A 25309-nucleotide genomic window follows, 5' to 3' on the forward strand; every position below is an offset into this window, starting at 1 on the left:
ATTTATTTCACGTGCTGAAGAAAGGCTGAGCTTGCTTTTGACTGAGACTTCCCCATTTTATTGAGCAGTGTTGTTCAGGGCTCAAAGCTGAATTGCGTGGAATAAGAAAGGAGCAGTAAGCATTTGATGAAAGCAGATAATAAAATGCATCAATTGTGTCAGCACCTCGTAGCAGTCACATCTGGCTTGCTGTCAGAGTCCCATTAGATTCCTGTGGTTTTATGTGCCAAAAATAATATGCTCTGTAGTTAATGGAACTGGGATGTTTGCAGTTTGATTAAAAAAAATCATCTTATTTTCTTGCAGATCTTTGTCAAGCTTAAGTTCCATCTCTGAGCTGCCATGTCTCTTTAAAATTTGATGACTGAGAGATCAATTGTTCTTTTGATCTGTTTTTTTCTTTTCCCTTATTTTAGTGATTCCAGCAGTCTCAGCAGCACTGATGCTGGTTTGTTTACCAATGATGAAGGAAGACAAGGTACTGAGATACTATTTTTTTTCTTGCTTTGGGAAAAACGCCTTCATTTTAAAGTTGTGCTTATTACTAATTATTTCGTGAGTTGATGACTTCAATCTATTTACCTTCGTGCAATCCACACACTACTTAGTGGACTGGGATTTACTTCCTTTCCATGCTATGTCTTCATAACCTAAAGTAATTGATTATCTCCAAAAGCTAGTCTGGGGAGCTAATAATGTTAAGGAAGGATTATCTTCCTTGAGAAAGCTTTATATACCTCAGTCTTTTCAATTTTGTCTCTTAGCAAGTTCACAAGACCCTGGTTCTCATTCTCCACCTGATTCCATATGTATTTGATTATGTTTAAGCATTAATAAAAGTGGATTTGCAAGTCATTTTTCATTTTTATTCAGCTGTGACATTCATCCTATCCAGTTTGTAAGTAATTAGACCATTTTCATGAATTTAGTATTGTACACTGTTAAACAGTAGTCTTGCAACTTACATCTCTCCCATCTTTGAAATTTCCTGAAGCTTTTCATACTTCAACATGGCATTATTTTGAAACTCCCTGCTTTGGTTAGAAATTACGAAATCCTTAAAAAGGGAACAGGATACATACAAATACAAGCGTTTTCTTCCTTTCTGGAGATCTTTAGAGGAAAGCAGTAACACCTAAGGGGGGAAGAAAAACACAAAATTTATTTTTTTTAAGTCTAAATAGTTTAATGATGTTATGAAACAAAGAATAAAATAATAGATGCCCCATAGTTTTCTTTCTTAGTCTTTTCCTCCTCTTGGCAATACAGATTAAGTAAATTAAATTATTACTCCTTTCTGCTTACTTAAAAGCCATTTGTCCCCGGTAAGTAGATACATAACTGTTTTCAAGACCATAGACTTCGCAGAAACATGTTAGAACCTTAGGGCTGAGAGTAAGCATCACTACCTTAATATACATGAATTTTTGTTAAAATACCTATGTCTACTCGAAGTTATATTATAAACACTGGTTTTGGTAATGAAATGAAATGGGAAAACTTTTAAAAAAAGGACTCTGACAAGCCTCTCAGTCTTTGAGAAGCATTGAATGGCTTCGAATAATCTGCTAGAATTTATTGTGAGCCTCCTATGTTTCACATTACTAAGAGTGTTTTGTTTTGTTTTTACATTGAAGTTCTTATTTTATTCTGAAAACAACCCTACAAGGTCCCCTCCCCATTTCTTTGCTTTTAGACAATGAAACTCAGCCTACTACATTTGAAGTAATTTCCCCATTGTCACAAAACTGTGGAATTCTGTCTGGTCTCTCTGACTTTAGAATCCAAGTTCTTAATCTTTAGCTATTTGATTTCTTTATTAAGAATAAAGTGCATCACATCAAAACTAAGATAACCCCATTTTTCTATGATACTGTTGTCTAATTGGAATTAAGATCTAGGGTAGATGGTTTTAAGTGATTCCCCTTCATTTATTATGTTTTTACCTGATCTGTGAACTTTTAGTATAACTCTCAATGAAAGTACCAATGTATATGTGCTTTGGATTGTGCTTACTTTTTAAAAAATATTTTCTATGGAATCCTCAATTGAAATAAACAGGTGACTTTGATTTCCCAAGTTTTTTATATTTTTCATTCCTTCATAATTTGAAATACAGCATTTCCCATAAAATCACTTTCAATTAAAGTTTAAGGGCATTTTTATGTTTTAAAACATTTGTAGTAAGAGATTTTGGAAATCAGAAATGTTCTGTAAAGGGAAAAAGTTTACAGCAGTTATGATGACCCTCTTAGGATCTAGAATTAGTAGCTTTTCTAAGAATCATGAAGAAGACTAATGAATCTCAGATCTTATTCAAAATGCTATTTGTCTCTTATTTTTAAAACCATCTGCTTTCTCTCTTTTTTCTTTTTTTGACTGTTTATACATCTTTTTATTATTTCTTAAAAAAAAAATCACAAAATACTGTCGATTGACACAGAGGGCATATTTTTCATGCTGAATTTTAAATTGATCATTACTCCATGATTGCACTCAAGGATGTTCCCCAAAGTCAGACTTCCTATGAATAGTGTTCTGTTTTAAAAGTACTTTGCTTGTAGTAGTTCAGTGTAGTTTCTCTGTGAACTCTGTGGTGTTGTCACTTTTCATTTAAAATCAACTTTTTCACAACTATTTCTTAATGAACTTAATCAGATTAATTTCATTTAGTCACATCTGTTCATGATTGTTTCCCCTTTTGCACTCCATACAAATCATGAAATTAAGCTAATTATATACCATTATCAGCTGCAAAGAACAGGTTCTACAATTTTATACTTTTTAATTCCTGGCAGGAGATTAAGGCTTGTTTTTCCTTAATATGGAAAGAGTAGTAACTTAAATGGATTTCCCTACAGTTTTTGCCAAAGAATTAACCAGTGTATTATTGTCTTCACATTTTTAAACTGGTTCTGAAACATAACGTTTTATGTTCTTGTTGATGGAAATTCTTATAATGTTAAAGAAATGTTTAAGTGAAATTGTCATACAGAATAAAAAGTCTTCTTTATAGATTATATCCAGATGAAATACAGGATCCTCAGTTAAATTTGAATTTTAGATGAGTAATTACTTTTCAGTATAAATATGCCCCATTTTGTATTTGGGCTTTTTTCCTGTGGCTCAGTGGTAAAGAATCTGCCAATCTGCCTGCCAGTCGAGACACAAGAGTCTGATTCCTGGGTCAGTAAGATCCCCTTGGAAGAAGGCCAGGTAACCCACTCCAGTATTCTTGCCTGGAGAATCCTATGGACAGAGGAGCTTGGCAGGCTACAGTCCACGGGGTACAAAGAGTCGGACACGACTGAGTGACTGAGCACATTTTATATTTGGACATATATTAAAAATTTATGCAACCACTATATATTTATAGTAAAAATGAGTCATTTATCTGAAATTCTGGTTTAGTTACTGTCTTTTATTTTTTAAATCTAAATCTGACAACTCTGTTTCTTGGGATGATAAAACTGAATCCTTGGGGGATTTCTTGTATTTGCACAGGTGATGATGAGCAGAGCGACTGGTTCTACGAAAAGGAATCAGGGGGAGCTTGTGGCATCACTGGAGTCATTCCATGGTGGGAAAAGGAAGATCCTACTGACCTAGACAAAAATTTACCTGATCCCGTCTTTGAAAGTATCCTAACGGGTTCTTTCCCCCTTATGTCACATCCGGGAAGAAGAGGTCAGTAGCACTGCCTGACTGGTGGAGAAGAGGGGATCTGTAGTCAGTTAGGAATAGTCATGACAGAGGAGATGCTAAGCAGAAGTGAAAGACTAGACACAAGATGCTGTGAAGAAACATGGTGACCAGTAATTCAGCTCCCATACTTCTTTGCTTTTATTAAGAAGGTTAACTTGCTTTCTTGCTAGGCCCGTGGTAAAAATGTTGAAATGATAGATAAATTGAGAGGAAAGAGAAGCCCTGGATAATACTCTGACAGTTAAGTAATTGATTGTCATGTGCCGGCTGCCTTAGAACCCTACTAAGCATTGCTTTGAATCTTTTAAGTGTGAATTTCACCTTTTCCTCTCTACTGTTCAATATATTTCTTCCTCCAACTGACTCTGATTTCTGAATTGATAGGATCTTATTCTCTGCTCCAATGATCATAGACTCTCCTTCAACTGAGAACTTTGATTTTCCAGGTTTCCAAGCCAGACTGAGTCGCCTTCATGGAATGCCTTCCAAGAATATTAAAAAATCGGGAGGGACCCCACCTTCAATGGTAGGCATGCTTTCTTGTTTATTTGTCATGTTTGGAAATGTATCCATTTCTGTGGAATAAAAAGCCACATCCTCATCCTTTATTCGTATTCTAATGTTATACTTAAAAATAATCCATTTTTTTGTAGGCTACAAACTGGACCAGTGAGATTCCCCTATAAACCAAATCTTCTAATGCTAATAAATTAGTTACGTTTTGAACATCTGGGGAGTGACTTTCGAGGGAACCTGGCTCCTGTCCTCTTCCCCTGGAGGAGTATCACTGAAGTGAGAGCCTCTTTGATGAAAGCATGGGGCTGGTTTTGCTGGAGGACTGGTATTCTTGCTTTAGTCAGAAGTGAACCTGATGGGCGAGGCTCTTAGGGATCTAGGTTGGCCCAGGGTGGGTAGAAACTACTGTAAATTTTATATATTTTTCTCTTTTATGATTTTTTTTTACATTGAAACCATATATGTATCACTTGCTTTGCCAAATTGCTCACAAAAGCTAGAGAATTAAAAACTTCCAGATTTCACATCAGTATTCCTTAATGTTTATATTGTGACTGGATAAGAACTCATTTTTACATATCTGACTGTTGTAATTTAAAAACATGATGCATTGACGTTTATGGTTCATTTTTAGAGAAATCGTACATAGCCAACATTATTTAAAATATTTGAATTTTACTCAGGGTATTTTAATAAGGGCTAAGATGAGTCATAGGTAAGGTTGATAATCTACTAGAGTTTGTATTTTGTTCAAGTTTGCATTCTACTTGGATAATCTGCTCTGTATTGAAAACTCATTGTATTTTATAGAATAGTTTTTATTGTACTTGGAAAAAGTCATCTTTAGTTTTAAACTAGTCACGGTGATACCTAGTCTGTGCTAGTGGAATCATTTACTCTTACCTTTTAAACTATCTCCTCTGTCTGATACCTGAAACCAGTTAAAATGATCATTTTGGCTTAGACCATATTGAAATCATGTGAAAGCTGGTATTGCAACAAATACTGTATGACTGAATCATATTGTCATGTTTAAAAGTGAGACCTGCTTACACATCCTTAGAATGGAAAATGTGTGTGTCACTGTGAGTGTCAAAGATACTTGCTTGAGCTCATTTTTACCAAGCAGAAGGGAAAATGTAACATTTCTATTGGTGATATAGATACTATACTACATTCAGACCATTTGAGTTCTTCAAAATGGTTCTATTGAAATGATTACTATTTTTATTAATTTCCAATAATTGATGAAAATTGTGATTCAATACATGTATTTTTATATTATTGTATAGATTCATTGTTAATTCAGCATTTAATGGCTAATTTAAATATGATCATTGGAAAAGAAACTTGAAGTTGACATTTTCTTTCCCTAAAGTTGTTATAGCCTGAAAGATTCCAGCAAATGTATCAAGCAGGAATATGTGACATCTTTTAGATTACTTGTCTAAACCGGAGAGATTAAAAGTGATAAAGTGCGACTTTGAGTCTCTTTACCTTTGCATATTTAAAGCGATATTTTAAAGGTACAATAATGTGGTATTTGGTCATTGTAAGTAACCGTTTTTGTGCTATGTCCTTTGGAGTGAAACTTCGTGATTTTTTTTTTTTCCCTGAATTACACAAATGCTTTTATTTTATTTTGTATAATGACTGTCTTTTAGACCTGAATAAGTCACTTTAAAACCTTGGCCTATGAACTTTGCCTTACCAATCATGAATCTAGATGAATGCTCTCTAGTTCTTGGTTCAGTTTTACCTATTTTTATATTTGGTTCACTGCTTGCTTGAGCATAGCTGGGATTTGTAGCCCATTTTCTAGGCTTATTGCAATCTCACTGTGGTATTTTATAGAAGCTATTACAACTGATAGGCTAGCTTCATGGTATTGATGATACATGGCTTAACCATAGTAAAAGCTGCCTTTCGTCTCTCAATTGTAAAAAGGTGATTAAGTTTCACTTGATGGAGATATACTATATATGTGTGTTTATCATGAAACTAGTGCATTAGGCCATAAACTGTTTTTCTGGTCCATGTTTTTTGTATTCAAAATTTTATTGAAGACAATGAGCTCCTTCCAGTTTTCTTTCTTTCAATTCTGAATTGTCCTTGTTTGGATTTTTAAGTACTGTAATCTTTTTTTTTTTTTTTTTCAATAAAATATCTGACTTGGGCAAGAAAGGTAAGAGTTCCAGTTTGTGCTGATATTTTTAAATTCCTGTGCTAAGTTTTCTTTCGTTGTTGTTGCTTGTACTGTCCACATTACGTGTAACAATCTAGTGTTAAAAATCATAACCTTACAAAACAGTCATCTTTAAACGGTAGCTGTAACATCCAGTAGTAAGAAATGAAATTTGATTGCTTAGACTGTCACTTGGAAAGCCAGATTGCCTTACAGAGAAATGAGTTTCCCGAGCAAAGCTAGACACATGTAGCTGCAAACCCATTAAATGGAATGGCAGCAAGGGGTTTCTTAAACAGATGGGTGATGACTACACAAATATAATGTTCTCTGAGAGAAATGACAGAAGGAGAATCTCTACTGAAATATTAATGTAAACATTTTTGGAGAAAAACTTCCAATCAGATTTTATTATTCACCATAGTAGTGTTCTGTACACTTCACTGAATTAGTGAATGCTGAAGCACTGCTCCTCAGGTAAACCGCAGGGTAGGTTCCTGTGCACTTAGGTCATGACATCATGCAATCGATACATAACCTTATGTGTACGTTTGGGTTTTAAAACACCTTACTTGATATATATTATTGATCTGTTAACATTGAACTCATGACCAACAGCCTTATAAGTCACGCCTGAGCATAGCTTATCTAATACGTGTATTTTCTCCATAAGGCACATGCCCGCCTTCTTGTGCTTAGGAACAGTAGACAGCACTGCCACAGTATGGCTGGAGACCACTTAAGATAGGGAATCACCAAAAAAAGCACAAAAAGGTGGAAAATGTGCCCCTAAGTAAACCACAGAGACGACACTTGTTGACAGTGTTAGAGCTGAAACAAGAAAGCAGATTGTTGCCTTACTTGACCTCAGTGGGGAATGCACTTGTGCCTCAAATGATTCACATTTTTTTCACTGCTTTACTCATGCCTCTGAATGACCATGAAAGCACTGTGTAAGCGTTGACTTAGGGGTTACAAATAAATTTTAGTAAATACGCACAGTTGCCTATGTAGGACCTATAGGAGTGAGCATTGACTCTAGCTGGTTTTGTAAAAGAGCAGAGTGGTACTGCCTAATATAAAGTTTACAGACTTTGAAGTCAGATATTGGTAAATCCCCACCCGGGTTCTTCTTTTTGCTTGTAATTACAATTTGAATCTTATTTCCTCTTTCTGTTAAAGAGAGACAATGATTACTTTGCAGAAGTGTTATCAGGATTAAATGCGATTATGTTCCCATAATGGGCCCAGTACCATCTCTGTTACAGAGTATTTATGAAATAAATGATCATCACACTTATTAGATATATGAAACACAGAAGCTCATGATGTAGAGAACATTTGTATCATAGGTTCAAGTACAGGATTTTAGACTTTAAAACTTACCTGTTCATATTTTAGATATAATATCCCTTCATATTTAATATTTAAAATGCTTTAGATTACAGCCTTTTTATGTTTCTTTTATACCTGATTCATATTTGAGCCAGTCTTTGTCTTTAATGTGGTCTGTGCAGAATAATTTTGAATGAATTTTAGATTGACAGACACTGCATTAAATCTTAAAACTCAACTGCAAACTAAAAAGATTGTTTTAAGCTTCTTTTCTCCATTCCCCCCTTCCTCCTACCACAATTATTAAGCTATTAATATTTATTTGTAGAAAGACCAGTACTGGTCAGGAGATTTTGGTCCAGAGTTATCTGATTCTTAAAAGTAATTTTCTCCATGTGCATGAAGGGAATCCAGACAAAGTCCTGAGAATTTAATGCTGAGAGGAATTAACTGTTGCTGTCTTCTGTTCGAATAAGGCACTAATTTATTGAAGCCTAGCTCACCAGCCTCTTATATTCACCTCTTTTAGGAGAATTAAGCAAACAATAATTCCAAGGAATACCCTTTGGCCGTTATCCAAGAGATTTAGCTTGAGTCTCTTGTATTTTCAGAATTTGTGCATCAAGTATAATTCAGAATAATAATCTTGAGAATAATGATCTATCCCAGAATCAGTTTTGGGATACCACTGTATTTGCAAAGTGAATCTGATTAACTTGAGTTAAGCATAGCATTTAAGTTAGATAGCATGTGCTATCCCTAAGCATCATAATTAATCAGTGCATTATGCAGGTGAAAGATCTTTATGTTCTTTTTTTGAAAAGGGATGGTCTTTCTACAATGTTACATTTATCTAAATTAGCATTCAAATTGAGTAGTCTGTTGAAAGATCAGAAAATAAATGGCTCCATTTAAAATACAGTACCCAATATCCAACATAAATATTACATAAAGAATTGTACATAAGGGTTCTATCTTAAGATTTTATAATTATTTCAGTCCATTTTTTTGTATGGCTGTAAAGAGAAAGTGTGATGGTGGTGGTGGTTATTTTGTCAAATGAATCTGATTTTACTGACTTTATTTAATATACATTGATGAAGTTTAAATATTTGAAAAAATGTGAACATCAGTCCTTTACCTAAATTGTCATGCTATACAAGTAAGCATACTGCTTATAATCAACAATGTAGTAGCTTATATCTCTTCAGACACTTGAGTCAATTCATTCTGTAAGAGAAAAAGAATATTATGTTTTTTCTTCATTTATGAAGTCATAGACGACAGGATTTCATGAGTGGCATATTGATAATGTTACTGTAATGATTTACTCTATATGTCTTACACAACTGTTGTTTTATTGTTTCTTAGGATGCTAGAGTAGGAATATTTAGTCTGATTTATAGCCTTTTATAACGGGAGGGCCATTTTAAATGGACTTGGTTTAAATAAGGGAACTACATAAACTTTCTTTTAGCCTAGTCTGAGATTTTATGATAGAAACAGACCTAAAATGATTTTTAAAAACATTCCCAGCATTTGTCCTCAACTGTAATTTGACCATGTGTTAGTTATCTATTTTTTTCAATGGAATTTGATAATTAAATGCTTAATTATAATCTATGAATTGATACTCATTTGTATCTTTAAAGAATTTTTGGATACCTTACAGAATATAAAAAGAATATATATTTAGAATTTTTATATTTTAAATATAAATTACATCATGTATATTCTAATCTATCACTATGTATGATAATAATTTAGTTTTTATCTGATCTTGAATATTTCACCCTAGAAACTGATATTTTTTTCTTAGAATTTCTTTTGAGATAAAGTAGGTTTTGTATCATAGAAAAGTGACTGCTTAATAGATGTATAACAAATATTTCTTTTACAGAAGACTTTTTAACAGTATCTCTTGTTTGAATTAAAATTCTCTATTTTGGTGTGATTATTCACAACTTTATATTTCATGTCATGTAAATTTAATATCCTTGGTTGGTATTTGAAAATATGAATTTAACAATTTTTATTCTCTTCCATGAAAAGTAGTATTCATATTAGTATTAATATTTACTTTTATTATATTACACTTTACTGGTATATATATATATGTATATATATATACATAAATTCAAATAATGCAGGTATATAGTAATGCATTCATTCATTCAACAAATATTTGAATGCTTATTCTGTTCTCCATATTTAATCTTAAAATTCCTTTAGAAAAAATTGCATAAGCATATGTTCAGTCTTGGTATTTTACTGTTATCAAATGTGGCTACTTACACGTTTTCCCCCCATATATTTAAAGTACTTATGCCTCCTTCTCCAACAACTTATTACTAGAATTGCCTTGACTTCGTATATTGTTGTTTTGGTTTGTAATACCTCAGAAGCCTGGAACTCGGCAAAGCAAATGTTAGCAGTGAATGCAAGCACTTAGGATGATGCTTACTATATGCCAGACATTTTCCCACATTCTATTTATTTATTGTAATTCATTTAATTCTAAGAAAATCCCTATAATAGGTCAATGTTTACGATTTACACATTTAACTTTTCCGTTAGTAAGCCAAATTTAACGCAGTCTGGAAGTTTATTCTTCATGTTACTAATAAATAAAAATAGATTATCTTCACAAAAAAAAATCTTCCTTTCTAACAAAATCCTGTTCAAAGTGTGAGTTAGTTTGAAATCTTTGCAGTATTCTGTGCTATCTTGAATAGTGAGTGCAATCAAGGTGTGTGCCATAGTAAAAGTAATAATTGAGATGTTTTACTGCTTCCAGCAGACGAATCACTGGACCCACATCCTCTGTTCTGATCCTTCTCACTATTTCTCTGGTAGTTTATGATACGTTCTTCTTGATCTTTTGCATCATCCATTTCAGGTCTACTTCCTTGCTCTTTGTTTCAGGTGGTTCTCCCTACATGCCTTCCAGTATCTCTCCAGCCATAAACAGGGTGCCTAGTAGCTCTCACATTTCTTCTTCAGTTCAGCTGTGATAATATCCTTTCTATTTCTCTTATTCCTTTCCTTCCTCTAATGGAGCTTGGCAAAGTTCTGGGTAGACTTCACACAGGAGGAATATCTGCAAGTATGAGTTGGATCTCACTAACTTATTGGAGATGGAATTGGCAGACAGAAAAGTGTGGATGGGCAAGGTGTAAGTTTGAAACAGCATGGAATATTCAGGAAATTGAATCCAGAGTTGCTAAAGTACAAGTACTTGTGTTGAGTATGTCATAGACAGGATTTGGTTAGCAAGGTAGACAGGAGTTAGATCATTTCAGACTTTGTGGTCCATGGGAATGCATGTGAACTGATGTAATCTCTGAGGAATTAAGGCAGGCAGTTTTGTCCTGTTGCATGGGCAGTGGTATAGAGTGTACATTGTCTGATTACAGGTTAAGACTGTATTAGGAGTCTAAAGCTGTCTGCCTGCTTTCCCAGTAGGTGGGATCCACACACAGTAGGCTAAACCCTTTATTTTACCAGACTTGATATTCTGATTGACCTTTGGATAGTATCCATTCATTCAACAAACATTTATGGAGCCTCTACTATATGCAAGATACTCTTCTAAGCCTTGGGTTTACACTGGTGAACAAGGCAGACAAGGTTCCCTGAAGCTTATATTTTAGTAAGTAAAAATAAACTTGATTGGGGAGGAGGATGAGTAAGTAAAAATGGCTGTGAAGAAAAAGATCCCCTGGAGGAGCAAATGGCAACCCACTCCAGTATTCTTGCCTGGGAAATCCTAGCGACAGAGGAGCCTGGTGGGCCACAGTCCATGGAGCTGCAAAGAGCTGGACATGACTTAGTGATTAAACAATAACAGTGTAATAGTGAACCACAGGATGTGCAGGTGATTAGAGAGAATATGATTCCCAGGCTGGAGTAAATGTTCAGTTAAGTTCAGTCATTCAGTCATGTCTGACTCTTTGCGACCCCATGGACTGCAGCATACCAGGCTTCCCTGTCCATCACCAACTCCCGGAGCTTGCTCAAACTCATGTCCATTGAGTGAATCTACAGCCTTGATCAATTAGTGCCTTTCTTCTCATTGCTTTTATTAACAATATGGAAAAAGAAACGGGATTCTCACACTTGTTCATTCAGGAAGTTCGGTTATGTCCTGGACATCTCTCCTGATTCCAGTCCAGATTGACCACTGGTTTTAAATGTCACTGAAGGTGGGCCTGCAGGTAGCAAAAGGACACTTTTATTTATAAAGTACAGTATTAATTCTGATGCTTTTGAATATTTGTTTTGTATTTTTACTTAAAAAAGTTTGCAAGTGTCAAATATTTATATAGCATTCTGGTCTTCCTGTTTAGATTAAATCATAATGTTTGGATATGTAATATTTTAATATTATATAGTCATTCTGCTTGTATGGCTACTTGAATATTGTGCAGGGCAACTAGTCTTTTTATTATATTTCTAAAGATCATGAAATGCCATGCTTTCTTCTTTTTCATTTTCTTTACTTTGGTGCTTGCATACAAATTCAGTTTCAGATCATTCACATTTATTAATAAAGAAATGGCTTAAGATTGATTTTTTTTTTTTAAGGAAATTATTTTGGACTTTTTAATGATTCTTCTTAAAAGTATTGGATTGAAAACACTTGAGATTTTTTTTAAATACTTCTTTTAAGATGTTGCTTAACATTAAAAAATTTTTTTCTTTTCTATTGTATCCTAAAAAGCTTTGCAATATGTTGTAAAGTGCTCTTTTAAGAAATTAAAACTGCTGATTGGTAACTATTGGACTCCATAAATGAAGATTAAGGACCCATTTCCTTGTTGCTCCTTTTTTTTTTTTTTTATGTATGGCCTGATTTTTATTGAGAAAAATCTTGCGCTAAGATACGTGCATAGGTAATATAAATGTATAGTTTACAGAATAACCAAAAATCAAACCTTATTCTCAACAGCTGCCTTCAGAAACAGGATTTTCTAATTCCTCTGTGTATCTCAAACTTCTAATATTAAAGATTTCCACATGCATATGTATTCCTAAACAATATGTCAGCTTTTCCTGTTTCAGTTCTTTATGTAAGTTGTATCACATTGATTGTCCTTTTGTGAGATATATATTTTTAGTGACGAATAGTTGAATCGAGTATTAGTTTCATGTGTACAGCAAAGCAATTCAATTATATGTGTACATTTTTAAAGGTTATTTTCCATTATAGATAATTACAAGATACTTAATGTAGTTTCCTCTGCTATACAGTCAATCCTTGTTTCTTATCTATTTTATGTATGGTATTTTGTATCTGTTAATTCTGTACTCTGAATTTATCTCCACCACCTCCCTTTTTTCCCTTTAGTAAACCATAAGTTGGTTTTCTGTGTCTGTTTTTGTATAGAGATTCACTTACATTATTTTTTACATTCCATTCCTTGTTGCTCTTTAAAATTGTGACATTGTCAGAGTTTCCAATTTTTTTCTTGCTTTCCTTTTTTTTTTGAATCAAAATCAGGGAAACAGAAATGCTGCAAACACTTCACTTTCTTCAAAGCTTCTACTCTGGTTTTCTGCCTTTTATGTTGCTGATAGAATTATTTTGATGGTCTATAAAACTCAGCTTTCTAATTTGCCTTCAGATATGTCAAGTATCTAATAGCAGAAAAGTTCAAAATCAATGATGGGTAGAACACTTCCAAATAATATTTAACAAGTGCTTTCTATATTGAAGTCACCTGCAAATCCTCCAACTGAAGGTCAATTTGAACAACTGAGAATTCACTCAGAAGTCTTAGAAATAAAAGGGGTCCCTATGCTATAGTCAGCCAATGATAACCAGATATTTTTTACATGTCATCCAGTCCTGTTTGGATTCTGACAAACAAGAGAGCATTGCCAACAGGTATATATACTTTAAGCCAATAAAACTTGTAAAATGTTTGTTGCTGTTAAATCACAAGTGTCTAAAATATTTACCAGCACCTTAATAGAGGAATAAACTAAAAGTTTAATGATGTCTTTGTGTACCAAGAAGTGATGACTTATGCCCCTCACAGTATAGCATCTTCCTCTTAGAACTTCATATTTAAACCTGATCTTTGTTTATAACAGTTCACCATCATAGTAATATTCAATGGCATGTCATAGTAATATTCTTGGCCTTTTTGAAGTCTCTCAGATGTGTATAGATTTTGAAGTATGTAGTATAGATTTTAAAGTGTATAGATCCCTGGGTTGGGAAGATCCCCTGGAGGAGGGCATGGCAGCCCACTCCAGTATTCTTGCCTGGAGAATCCCCATGGACAGAGGTGCCTGGCAGGTTGCAGTCCATGGGGTCGCAAAGGGTCGGACACAACAGAGTGATTAAGCACAGCACACAGCAGCAGACTAGAAATGTTTCTTTTAAAACTACATAATCCTGAAAATAAAATTATTACTTAGATATTATGTCATCCCTTTTAGTTTACATATATCTGACACATTCTTCTAATTTTTTGATCCACAAGAATGTTTTAAAGAAGTATAATATATCATTTATTGGATGAAAAAGTAAGTGTATGTTACCTCTGACTCAGAAACTTGATGTCTTGCTTACTTGTGTTTTCAGCCATAGACTTCTTCGTTCAGTTCTACGCACATGTAATGAAAGCATGTGGTGTCTTCACTGTGGGGAAATAAGATATGTCTTTGTCCCCCAGTAGCTTGCAGTTTGGTGAAAATTAATTGGGACATGGAGAGAGAGAGAGAGAAGAGAGACCTATTTGCTACGGGATGCACTGATCCTGTTATTTTTCATTCTTCAATTGCACTGCTCCTAAGTTGTTTTTCATTGTTCAACTAATATTTTAGTTTTATGTGTTATCTTTGTTTTCCTCCACTCTTTCCACATCTAGACATGTCTGTATCTCACTCCTTTCCTTGTCTATATTTTTAGCCCTTTCTTTCCAGTTTTCATCTATCAGTGCCCTATCGTAGTTACTCATAAGCTTACATTTTGACAGTACCTTAGTCTCCTTCCTGGGCTTTCTTCCAGTTTTCCTCCCTCTAATCCGTATGACATGTGACTCCATGTAAACATTTTAAAACATGGCTAGACCCTAGCCAAAAAAATAGTTTTTACCCCCTTTATCATCAAAGTCAGGTTTGTAATTCTGACTTTCCCTGTTCACCTATGACCTATAGATAACACTTCACTCTTTTCCAGATGGTACTAGGTCATAGCATCCCTACCTCTCCCTCAACCTGCCCTTACTGAGCCATGTTCATTCTTTCTATACTTTTGCTCACAATAGTGCACCCGTCTTCTTTCTGTTAGATTCATGTTCTGCAAGGAATAGTTCAGGCTCGATACCTTTTCTTCAAAACCTTCTCCAGCTCATCACACTTCAATGATCACTCCATCTTCAGAAACACCATTCTTTCATTCATTCACTGGTGACCTTTCTATTTTACACTGTTACTCATCTTCATGGGGCTTCCCTGGTGACTCATTGGTAAAGAATCTGCCTGCCAATGTAGGAGATGCAGGAGACACAGATTGTATTCTTGCCTGGAAAATTCCATGGCTACAGTTCGTGAGGTCGCAGAGTCGGGCACGATTTTGCAGCTAAACAATTCATCTTATGTTTGCATTGTATCCCAAGCACATAGCACCCCAGTGACAGGAGTCCAGCTCCTAGCCCACAACATGCGCTTAATAATATTTTAAATGTTGATAGGGTCTACTGGGTATTTCCTTATACTTTTTAGGGAGTTTTCCACCACTACAACCCTTTGTCCAATTGCTAGTACAACCTTAAGTAACATCTTTTCCTACCAATGTTAGTATCTAAGTTCTTCGGTTTTTTTTTTATTTTTTAAAAAATATTGGCCATGCCGCACAGCTTTTGAGATCTTAGTTCCCAGGCTGGGGATTGAATTCAGGCCCTTGGCAGGGAAAGCACCCTGCCCTCACCACTGGACCTCCAGGGAACTCCTTCATTGTTTTTAATTTGTCCTTTTATGCACTTCATGATGTGATGCAGGTAAGATTCCATCTGCAGGGCACTAAAAAGCTGCTTAGATGCCCCGTGTACAGATGCTCACCTTTTGGTTAGGGGATCCTTAAATTGTGTTATCCATAGTGATTTCCTTTGGATGTGCTGTGCTCATTCATTCAGCCATATCTGACTCTTTGCAGCCCTCTGGACTGTAGCCTACCAAGCTTCTCTGTCCATGGAATTCTCCAAGCAAGAATACTGGAGTGGGTTGTCATTTCCTCCTCCAGGCAATCCTCCTGACACAGGGATCAAACCCGTGTCTCTGGCCTCTCCTGCACTGCAGGCAGATTCTTTACCACTGAACCACCTGTGAAGCCCAATAATCTCCTAATAAGTAATCTCCTGTCTCAAGCAGGGTAGGATGTTGGGGGCTGGGGAGTGGGGTGGGCTCGTGTTTGACTCCACTCACCAGCATTCTGATTACAAAGCAGAAGCCTGGGCACTTTGTCTACAGACTTTCACTGAATTCTCTTAATTCTATTAAAGATATGTCAGTGGCCCTTTCTTTCACATCATCTTACCATACATTTTGTGCTTCAGTTGGGATCTAGGGAAGGGGTGGTGGGGTGGTAATGTTCTGTGACTGATTGGCCAAGGATTGGGACCAAGAATCAACTTTAAAAAATAGGTTTTTGAGCAATTCCCTATTTAAGAGATATCTGGAGCCTCCAATTTCTGAAACTTTCTGGAACCTGTTGCTTCAGTCCGTTTACTTTCTTGCCACCCGCTCCCTACCCCGTTGCTGGAGAATGTTGAGTGGTCAGCTGCGCGATCATTTTGTTTTCTTCTTCTGTGATTTTGTGAACACAGATTGCCTGGTGGTATCTTCTTTCCTGTCTCCTTTGTCCTTGTGAAGTTACACCTTTTTTATTCCATACTGTCGTTTTAGTGGGGCTTTGAGAGGGAGCTGAAATGTATGATTCGTGGGTGGGTTATGTTTATTGGTAAATGCTACCTAGTATTTTCTTTTGACTTTGTTTTTTTAATAGTAATAGATTCACAGGTTTTAAGAGACAAATATCACAAGAAGTGCCCTATATCCAATTCTTCCCATACCCATCTGTACAAATACAGCATCAGTTAATCTGCACTGTGATTTTTAAACTTTAAAAAAAGTCTAAGAGATTATAAATTATACCTATTTTTATTCTTTTGTTTGGCTGCATAATGTTTCATTTTAGTATATTATTAAATAATTCTGCTTTTATTTTGTGTAACTAATATGAAAGGACAGAGATATTTGATTACTGTTAATTATATTAGCTAACATTTATTGAGTTTTTATTTGCCAGGTGGTATTCCAATCTATGTGTGTTAATTTATTTAATGTTCAAAAAAAAAAAGCCTATTGAGATAAATATTCTCCTCTCCACTTTATCAGCCAAGAACAGGGGCAAATGGCTTAAATGACTTATTCAGGGTCACTGCTTGTAATTGTTCGTGTCAGAATTTAAACTCTGGCCCTGTGACCCACTCCTCAAAGACTTAGCCATCAAGCTATGCCTCTTCCCCTTGAAGGGTAAAAATATTTCCAATTAATTTTTAATTTGTAAAAAATTGACAGGCCTAATGGCCCACTGAAATAATACATCTTAGTTATGTATAGTTTGGTCAATCTAGTGAATATATTGGGTACATAATTGCTCTGTGTTTAGTTGATCAAGTTAAATCTACTGAATTGGATATATGTTGTATTTTTCAATGTAATAATTTTCATCGTGTAACTATGCTGTCCATGTCTCTTATCAACTCTTCTGTTTTTTTCTCTCCTTTCCTTTGGTACCTGTTGATTTAACTTACTAGGCCCTTGCTGACATTTATATCTTTTCTTTCTCATCATCAGTTAGGTTCTTCATATCCAAAAAGGTGAGTGACAGCAATAAATATTTAAATAGAATGGAATATTTTGTAAACAGCATCTTTACAAACCCCAGCATCCTGTGATTTAAGTATTACTGTAATTTCATTGTATGGACTCAAGTGATTTTCAAAGAATTAGCTTCATCATGAAGGATCAGAGCCAGGTCTTCTGAACGCTGATCTTCTTACACATGAAAATTATCAGAAGTCACACTCTTTTCTGTCTGTTTAGCCGGACCTGTAGTGATTTAGCTTTTTTTGAGTGTTAGCTTTTGATCCCATGAGACCTGACACTTGAATTTCTTGTCAGCTTGAAAAGGTGGTCTATTTCAAAATTTGATTGGGCTTCCCTGGTGGCTCAGCTGGTACAGAATCCGTCTGCAATACAGGAAACCTGGGTTTGATCCCTGGGTTGAGAAGATCCCCTGGAGAAGGGAACAGCTACACACTCCAGTATTCTGGCCTGTATAGAATTCCATGGGCTGTATAGTCCATGGGATCGCAAAGATCAGACATAGCTGAGAGACTTTGACTCACTCACTCACTTATTTTGAGGAAAGATTTATGAGTTTTTATTGTTAATTCTTAAGTTGTTGCAAATTATGTTCATGCAATGAATTTGGCATTAGCTGTCTTCATATTTATTAGCATCACAACTTTCCCCTAATCCTCCTTCCTCAGTTAGCATCTTAAAGTACTAGCACAGGTCTAATACAGTCTTTGGAATTGTCTGTTTATAGGAAAAACCAATTAATCTGACTCCTTGATTGAACATCTTGTTTCTTCAGTAAATTGTTTCATATATATTACACTTTCTTCAGCAAATTGTACATATATGTTACTAACACATTTTAAACACCTAATTATATATATTGATCATATGATTGTTCTTGAAATGCCTTTACTTTCCATTGTAATGTTACTTAGAGGTGCTGGCTGTCTAGCTGACTGGATGAATTTTCTTTCCTCCTATTTTTCTCACTAGAAAATTCTAAGTGTCACAGTCTGGCACTATGAAACCAAGGGCAAGGCAGACACTTTATATATGAAAAAAGGGCCTTTACAAACACATACATACATACACACACACATTTTCTTTTTAGATTATATTGTTTCTTGTAGGTGGTTCTTGATTTCATTTAGACACTTTGAGGACATACACTTGTTTTCATAACAGTCATCATAAACTTAAAGTGAATTAAGATATGAATATGCATGAAGAAATTAGATGTTCTAACCATGAATATATGGCATCAGTGTGTCTAGAGTGAATTACAGACTTTACTCATTTCTGGACCATTTGTTTTATATATAGATTAAATATAGATAATTACTCATTGGACAGGTTACTTTATTACTCTGATGTATCTCAGAGTACCACGTGCAGTTATAGTGTGATTATTGTAATAATTTGGATTCACTAATAACCAAATGAACATTTCATTAAATTAAAATTTTAAAAGTGGAATTTGATTTTGTTTAAAGTCAGTTTTACTTCCAGTAGTTACTTTGATTTCATAGCGGAATTATACTTTTTAATTGAAATTTTTAATTCTTTTTAAGCTCACATGTTAAATGTAAAAGTGTTTTGTTACTATTCTGAATTATAGTTAGAAACTTCTGTAGGTTAGTCATTTCATTTTCATCTTGTACCTCACTTGTATGAGAAAAAGATTGTGAATTCAGTTTAATTTGTTGGGGGCAAATGTGTACCAGATAATGTACTAAACTTAAAATTTATTTTTACATGTATAGAGCACTTAGCCAAATACCTAGCTCTCTAGATGTTTTAATAATTGTTTTCCTATATAACTCTAATACTTTGTCTCTCAATAGTATATGGTTTAGATGTATATTAAATGGTTAAATTGCTTAGAAATAATTTGCACACACATTAATATTCATACCCAAGGGAATAAAATTAAAACATTCTAATCAAGTATCATGTTTTAATCCATATTTTTTTTGTTTTACTTTATTTTGTTTTTTTATTAGGGGACTCGTGTTGCTAGTTCAAAGTGATCTTTTTGGTTCACACAGTTCTTTAGAAAAGCAGATCTATTCTGGCTGTGTAATGCATTTTATTTAATTTTATAGTTTTTATGGTATCGTATATTAGAGATTGCCAAAAATATAGAAAAATTTTAGAGAACATTTTTGGATTTGATGGATTACCACTCTTGAAAGGGAAACAAAACACTAAATATTTCTAATCCCGCATTATTTACCGCATGGGTGGTTAAATGCTACTTTAAGCCTCATAAAATTAAAAGGGAGAAACCTGCCAACTGTAGCAGGAATTGGATTTAGGAAGAGTGGTACAGAGCCAAAATATTGCTACAGAATTAAATGTCAAAAATCTTCTTTAATAGTAGATATATAGTTCACAGTGCCTGGTTATGATTAATACATTTAATCTAAATCACTGAAAGTTGCACTCTCCTTTTCCATAAAATACAATAGGACACAAATCAGTTTTACTGTAGATGGATAACAATTGGAAAATAATGCATCTTCCCGCCCAATAAATTGTCAGTTATACCTTTTAACTAAAATCAATTCATCTTTCCAAAATTTATTGCAATTTCTAATAATAAATCTCCTCAAATGTTTATTCATTTGGTTTTTGATACATTTGTGCCACTTTTGCTATGGTCTAATGTTTTCTCTTTTGATTCATTGTAAATTAGAAAATCTATTTTGAGTCAGTTTTCTAGTTAAGAAGTTAAAATCTATAACCTAGCACCTTTTTCACTCTCCACTGTACATTTTAATACCCTTGAACTTGAACTTAAATGCAATCCAGTAATTCTTTTCCGAAAGAGATTAAAAGACTTTTCAGTCTTAACTTCTTGAGGAAAGGCCGGATTCATAAAAGAAGCACTTTGGCGATTATTAGATGATTGTTGTCATAGATCCATTTTTAGAATCAAAATGTGGGGAGAAAGAGACACACAGAGTCGCAGCATGATCCCATGTAAGTACCTGGTACAAAGAAGAGGGAATACTCGTTTGGATTAGGGTCATATTGGGAGCCTCCTTTTGTTTTCCATTGATAGCAGTAACCCAAAAGGAAACATAGCAATCAACTATATTCTGTGTGTCTGACACAGAGGTCTTCCCATCATTAATCTCCAGATTTACTTTTTAAATCTCTGTGTATACATTTTCAGATTGTTCTTTTTTAATGTATCCTAAGTGTGAAACCAGATTGGTTTTCCACATGGTATTTTAGAATGTAGTTGTTCTTGTTTTTTAATTTAGTACATGATGCATGAACATTTCCCATTCTTTGTACTCTTCATATTATCTTTAGACTTAAAGTAGATGTTCAGATACTAGATGGTGAACACTGAGTTTGTCATTTTAATTGTGTACCTTTCTTTATTTATTTCACAGTGAAGTCAGATTGGTATCCCCCTTTCTTTTCCACCTGCACCTTTACTGTGCTATTACATAAAATTTTAAAATGAAAGTAAGAATCAATTTTCTTTCCCACAAATCTACGAAAATGTGCTTGCCGTCAGCATGTTCTGAGGCTTGATGTTAAGTTGACACTTTTTATATCAGTTAAAATTCTAGAATATATTTTTGAAGGTGATACTATTAGGAATGGAAGTGACATTAATTTGAATCAAACCTGTAACTCACTGGCAAATTTGTATCATCACTAATATATAAGATGTCATATGATTAATTTAGCAGGTAAAAAAATGTAATTTGTATAGCCAGAATAGCTGAAATAGCATTCATTAATTGAGCTAACTGGTAAAGAAAACACGTGCTTTCTAAGGCAAAGATCAGACATGAATTACAGGTTTTGTTCATCTAAAAGTAGTGCTGCTTTTTTTTTTAATCTGTGAACTTATTAATTTTTTGATATATGGATTCTTTAATATAAAGTGTGTTAGTCATTGGTACTTACCAAATTAATTTCTATATTAACAAATTAGAAGTTTTAATAAATTTAGCTAGCTGTGAAAACCTTAAAAGTAATCTCTGACTTATGTGTACCTTCTAATTTGATTTTCACATCACATTAGATATGAAAGTAAATCAAATAATGCTCTTTTACATAAAAAAAGATCAGCTGAAACATTTATGCTTCTCTTTTAAATACCAATAACAGGTTTTAGTGGTATTCCTCTGGTGGTTTCATAAACATTGGCTAATAATACAGAGTCCATTTATTGCTTAAGTGTTAATAGTTTTTTTCTATTACTCTCATTAATGAAGATTTTAACAATAACTGTAAGATCACAGTTGTTACCTTTGCATGGTAGCATTCAGTTTTGCAAAGGGTAACAGCATTTTTTTTTTTTTCTTTTCAAAAAAGGAAGTTAAGATTCTGAAGGGAAAAGTAACTGGCTTAACTAATAAGCAGATCAGGGTCAATAGTCTAATTCTTGGTCTAGAATCCTCTTCTGTTTTCCCCACCTGCCTCTCCGTAGCCTTTCTAGTTAAATGTGAATTCATCCTGGAGACTGAAGTTTTTAACATTTTTAACCATAGTTTTTGGAATTGCCAGGTAAACTTCACCATTTTCAAGCAAAAGGTATGTTTTAAAAAAGGTGAATTAGTAATTATTTTTCTCCAATTCTCTAGTTCAGTGTCTTTGACCATTGATGTATCCTAACTAGTCTCCTTATTTAGTCTTTCCTTCTCTACTTACTTTCTTGCCATCATCAAATTTCCTCAATTTCTAACGTGATCTCTGTGCCCCATTTGACTTCTAACATTAAACCTACTACTGTACCAAAAGCGTGTAAATTCCTTTTCTTCTTGTTCGAGGTCTTTGCCATTAGGACTTCCGCTGTCTTCCCATCTTCACATCCTAACTCCCCCTCAGTTGATGGATTCTAAATAAGTCTTGAACTTTCCAACATCTATCAATTGGCTCCTGCTGTTTTTACCATTTGAAATATCACCATTTTCATGTCAGTCTGGGGAAATCTTGCCCATTCATCAAAATACATTTTCATTCAAATCTTACCTGTAAACTTCCCTGCCAGGAGGCATCTCTCCTCTCATGCAGAGTCCCCACTGCCGTCACTTTATCAGTCAGAGAACCGTGTGTTAGCCCCTGCTGATAACAGTTCAAGCCAAAAGCACAGAACCAGAAATCAGAATACCTTCTCTCAGATTTACTGGCTATATGACCTTGGAGAAAACACTTTTGAGCTTCAGTTTCCTCATCCCTAAATAGGGATAATAAAAGATAACATGAAATAAGATATGTCATAGGATTTTGTGAGCTGTAAAGACACTATTATTACACATTAACTTCAGGAGTCCAAATTCAAATGCCTTCAGGGGCCAGCAGATAATATATACATATATGTGGGAAGTAACTTGGTGTCAGGGAGACAGCTGCACACTAACTAAAGATATTCAGATTCAAAACATTTTAAGATTTGATAGCCAACAAAGGAAAAAAACCAAAACACCGCACTTGATACTGGCCGTGGCAGTACCATAAGGGAATAAAACACTTACCATTTATTCTTGTCTCTTTGATGGCATGCCCAAATCTTTAATTGAAGAAAGTATAGTTCATACAAATGAATGCCACTTATTTTGACTATATTTAAAATCAAAATCATTATTGAGTTGAAGAATAGAAAGGTATTGAGATTTTCTATGTACCAGGTCCCTGAAATCCAATATAATGAATGACATAATGTCCCTTCTCTCAAGGGTCCTATAGGTGTTTGCATGTACACAGAGAAAAGTTCCACTACAGAGACTTAAACCAGTTGCACTGTTGAGACCAGAAAAAGAATAGTTGCTTTTACTAGTGGTTATCAAAAGGATATTTGAGCTGTGACTTTGATCAGGTCTTTCCACAAAAAATAGGAAAGGTAGCGTTATATAGTAGCATGGTTAGGAGATTTGGAGTTAGAGCTCTGTTTGACTCACTGTTACACAGTCTTAGGCAAAGTTACTTTGATCACTTATTTCCCTCCATCTTTTACTTACTTTCCTTTATGTGACCTTTTCCCTTTCCTTTATGTGACCTTTTCCCTTTCCTTTATAGCACCTAACTTAATTTGAAAAAATTTTTTTTCTTATCTTCTGTCTCCAACTGCTAGAATTTATGCTTCTAGGGCCTGGGACTCTTGTCTGTCTTGTTGGCCTCTCTCTTTTGAATCTAGAACAATGTTTGACACATTGTAGGAGCTCAGTTTATTAGTGAGAGTACTGAATGAATGAACGTGGGCTTCTTGTGAGGATCAACACAGATTTGTTTGTAGGTATCCCTTTTGCAGAAACTTAGGTCATCCAATTCTAAGTCTAGTAATTTAGGTCAGCAAACCAAAGATGAAGAGTTGTAAAAATGCCTTGCTGTTTAAGAAATACTGAGTTCTCAGCTGTGTGTTAAATTTAAGGTACATCCGTAGTAATGTCAGGACTTCTGACAATACAAAGACCATGAAACTAATTTTGATCATACTTCTTCAAGCCGAAACATTCTCTTCCTCTCCAATTTTTTTCGTTTTATAAATGTATGAATTAGATGTTAATATATAATTTTTTAGATTTTAAAAGTCTACCAGATTCTTAGCATTTCTTCCTACATAGTCTTAAATTTTCCTTGTAAGATCCTTTTCTTCAGGTAAGTTCTTAGAAGGTATCTTAGTGTCTATCACTGGTAAATTTGCTGTTTTAAATCTGCAACTGGATTCATTTCACTTTTGTTTATGAACAGTAGTTTTTCTGCATATAGAAATCTGGGTTAAATCATTTTTCTCAGCACTTGGAAGGTACTCTGTGACTGCCTCCTGGCATTTGTTGTTGCTGTTAAGCAACCTGTTGTCAGACTCACGTTAGACAACTTGGTTTTGTTTCCCCCTGCTCTGGCTGAATTTTTTTTTTTTTGTCTTTGATATTCTGTAGTTTCACATTATGCACAAATGTGAATTTACTGACCCCACTTTTATATTGTCTTTCTTGCAACTAGTAATTTCTGTCTTTAACCAGCTTTTTAAAATTTTCAGCCCTTATCTAAATGTTCTCTTTTGTTTATTATGCGTCTTCTATTTCTCTAGGACTCCAGATAGATGTGTGTTGCACTTTCTCATTTTACTCTCAATATCTCATAACCCTTTTCTCCTAGCTTCCATTCCATTGTTTTTATGTCCCACACTGTAGGTAATTCCTTCAGCCTTGTCTTAGAGGTAACTGTAACTCATCTACTGTTTAATTCATCTGTGCTGTTAATGGGGGGAATGGGAGTAGTCTAAATACAGTGACTGTTTATGAGACATTAGTAGTCTTTCATTTACCCATGTTTTACTGCATCCTATCCAAGGAGTTTAGTCTCAAAATTTCTAATTTCTATTGCTTTTATAATAAAGTTATCCATATATGGCATTCTTACAATGATTGGTGTATTTCAGTAGTTTATTTCTGTTGTAGTATAAACTCTACAATCTCTAGGTGTACCTGTTTATTGTAGTTAAGTATATTTTATACTCAAATGTTAGTTGAGAATAAGGCTGAATAAGTAACCAAGGCAATTATTTAAATCATTAAAGTTTTCTATGTTTAATAATTTGTTGACTGGTTATATACTGTGAATTGTTTACATTCTGCCACTTTTTTCTAGTCTTTGATAGGACATGATGTAATTCATTGTTTTTAGCCCTGTGATATTTTGATGTGAAACATTCATCTTTTA

At 34.4% G+C, this 25309-nt stretch overlaps 1 protein-coding gene across 17 annotated transcripts in view; it reads left to right on the forward strand.

Annotated features, from left to right (window-relative positions):
* The window catches only part of GPATCH2 (G-patch domain containing 2), a 195005-nt gene that overhangs the window by 18965 nt on the left and 150731 nt on the right, over positions 1-25309 (forward strand). For 16 of the 17 annotated variants that reach the window (XR_015143619.1, XR_015143616.1, XR_015143620.1 and 13 more), the window contains exons 3-5: positions 417-478; positions 3505-3687; positions 4152-4231. Coding sequence is in view for 6 of the 17 variants with exons in the window: in XM_086345287.1 (XP_086201413.1) it covers positions 417-478; positions 3505-3687; positions 4152-4231 (325 nt within the window). In the remaining 11 variants the exon portion in view is untranslated. Of the gene's footprint in view, positions 1-416; positions 479-3504; positions 3688-4151; positions 4232-4358; positions 6406-25309 lie in introns of those variants that run through there. The other variant, XM_086345292.1, reaches the window with a different exon arrangement.

Source organism: Bos grunniens, chromosome 16 (genome assembly GCF_055505025.1).
Source record: "Bos grunniens cultivar Pamir isolate PY7600 chromosome 16, Bosgru_T2T1.0, whole genome shotgun sequence".
NCBI lineage: Eukaryota > Metazoa > Chordata > Mammalia > Artiodactyla > Bovidae > Bos > Bos grunniens.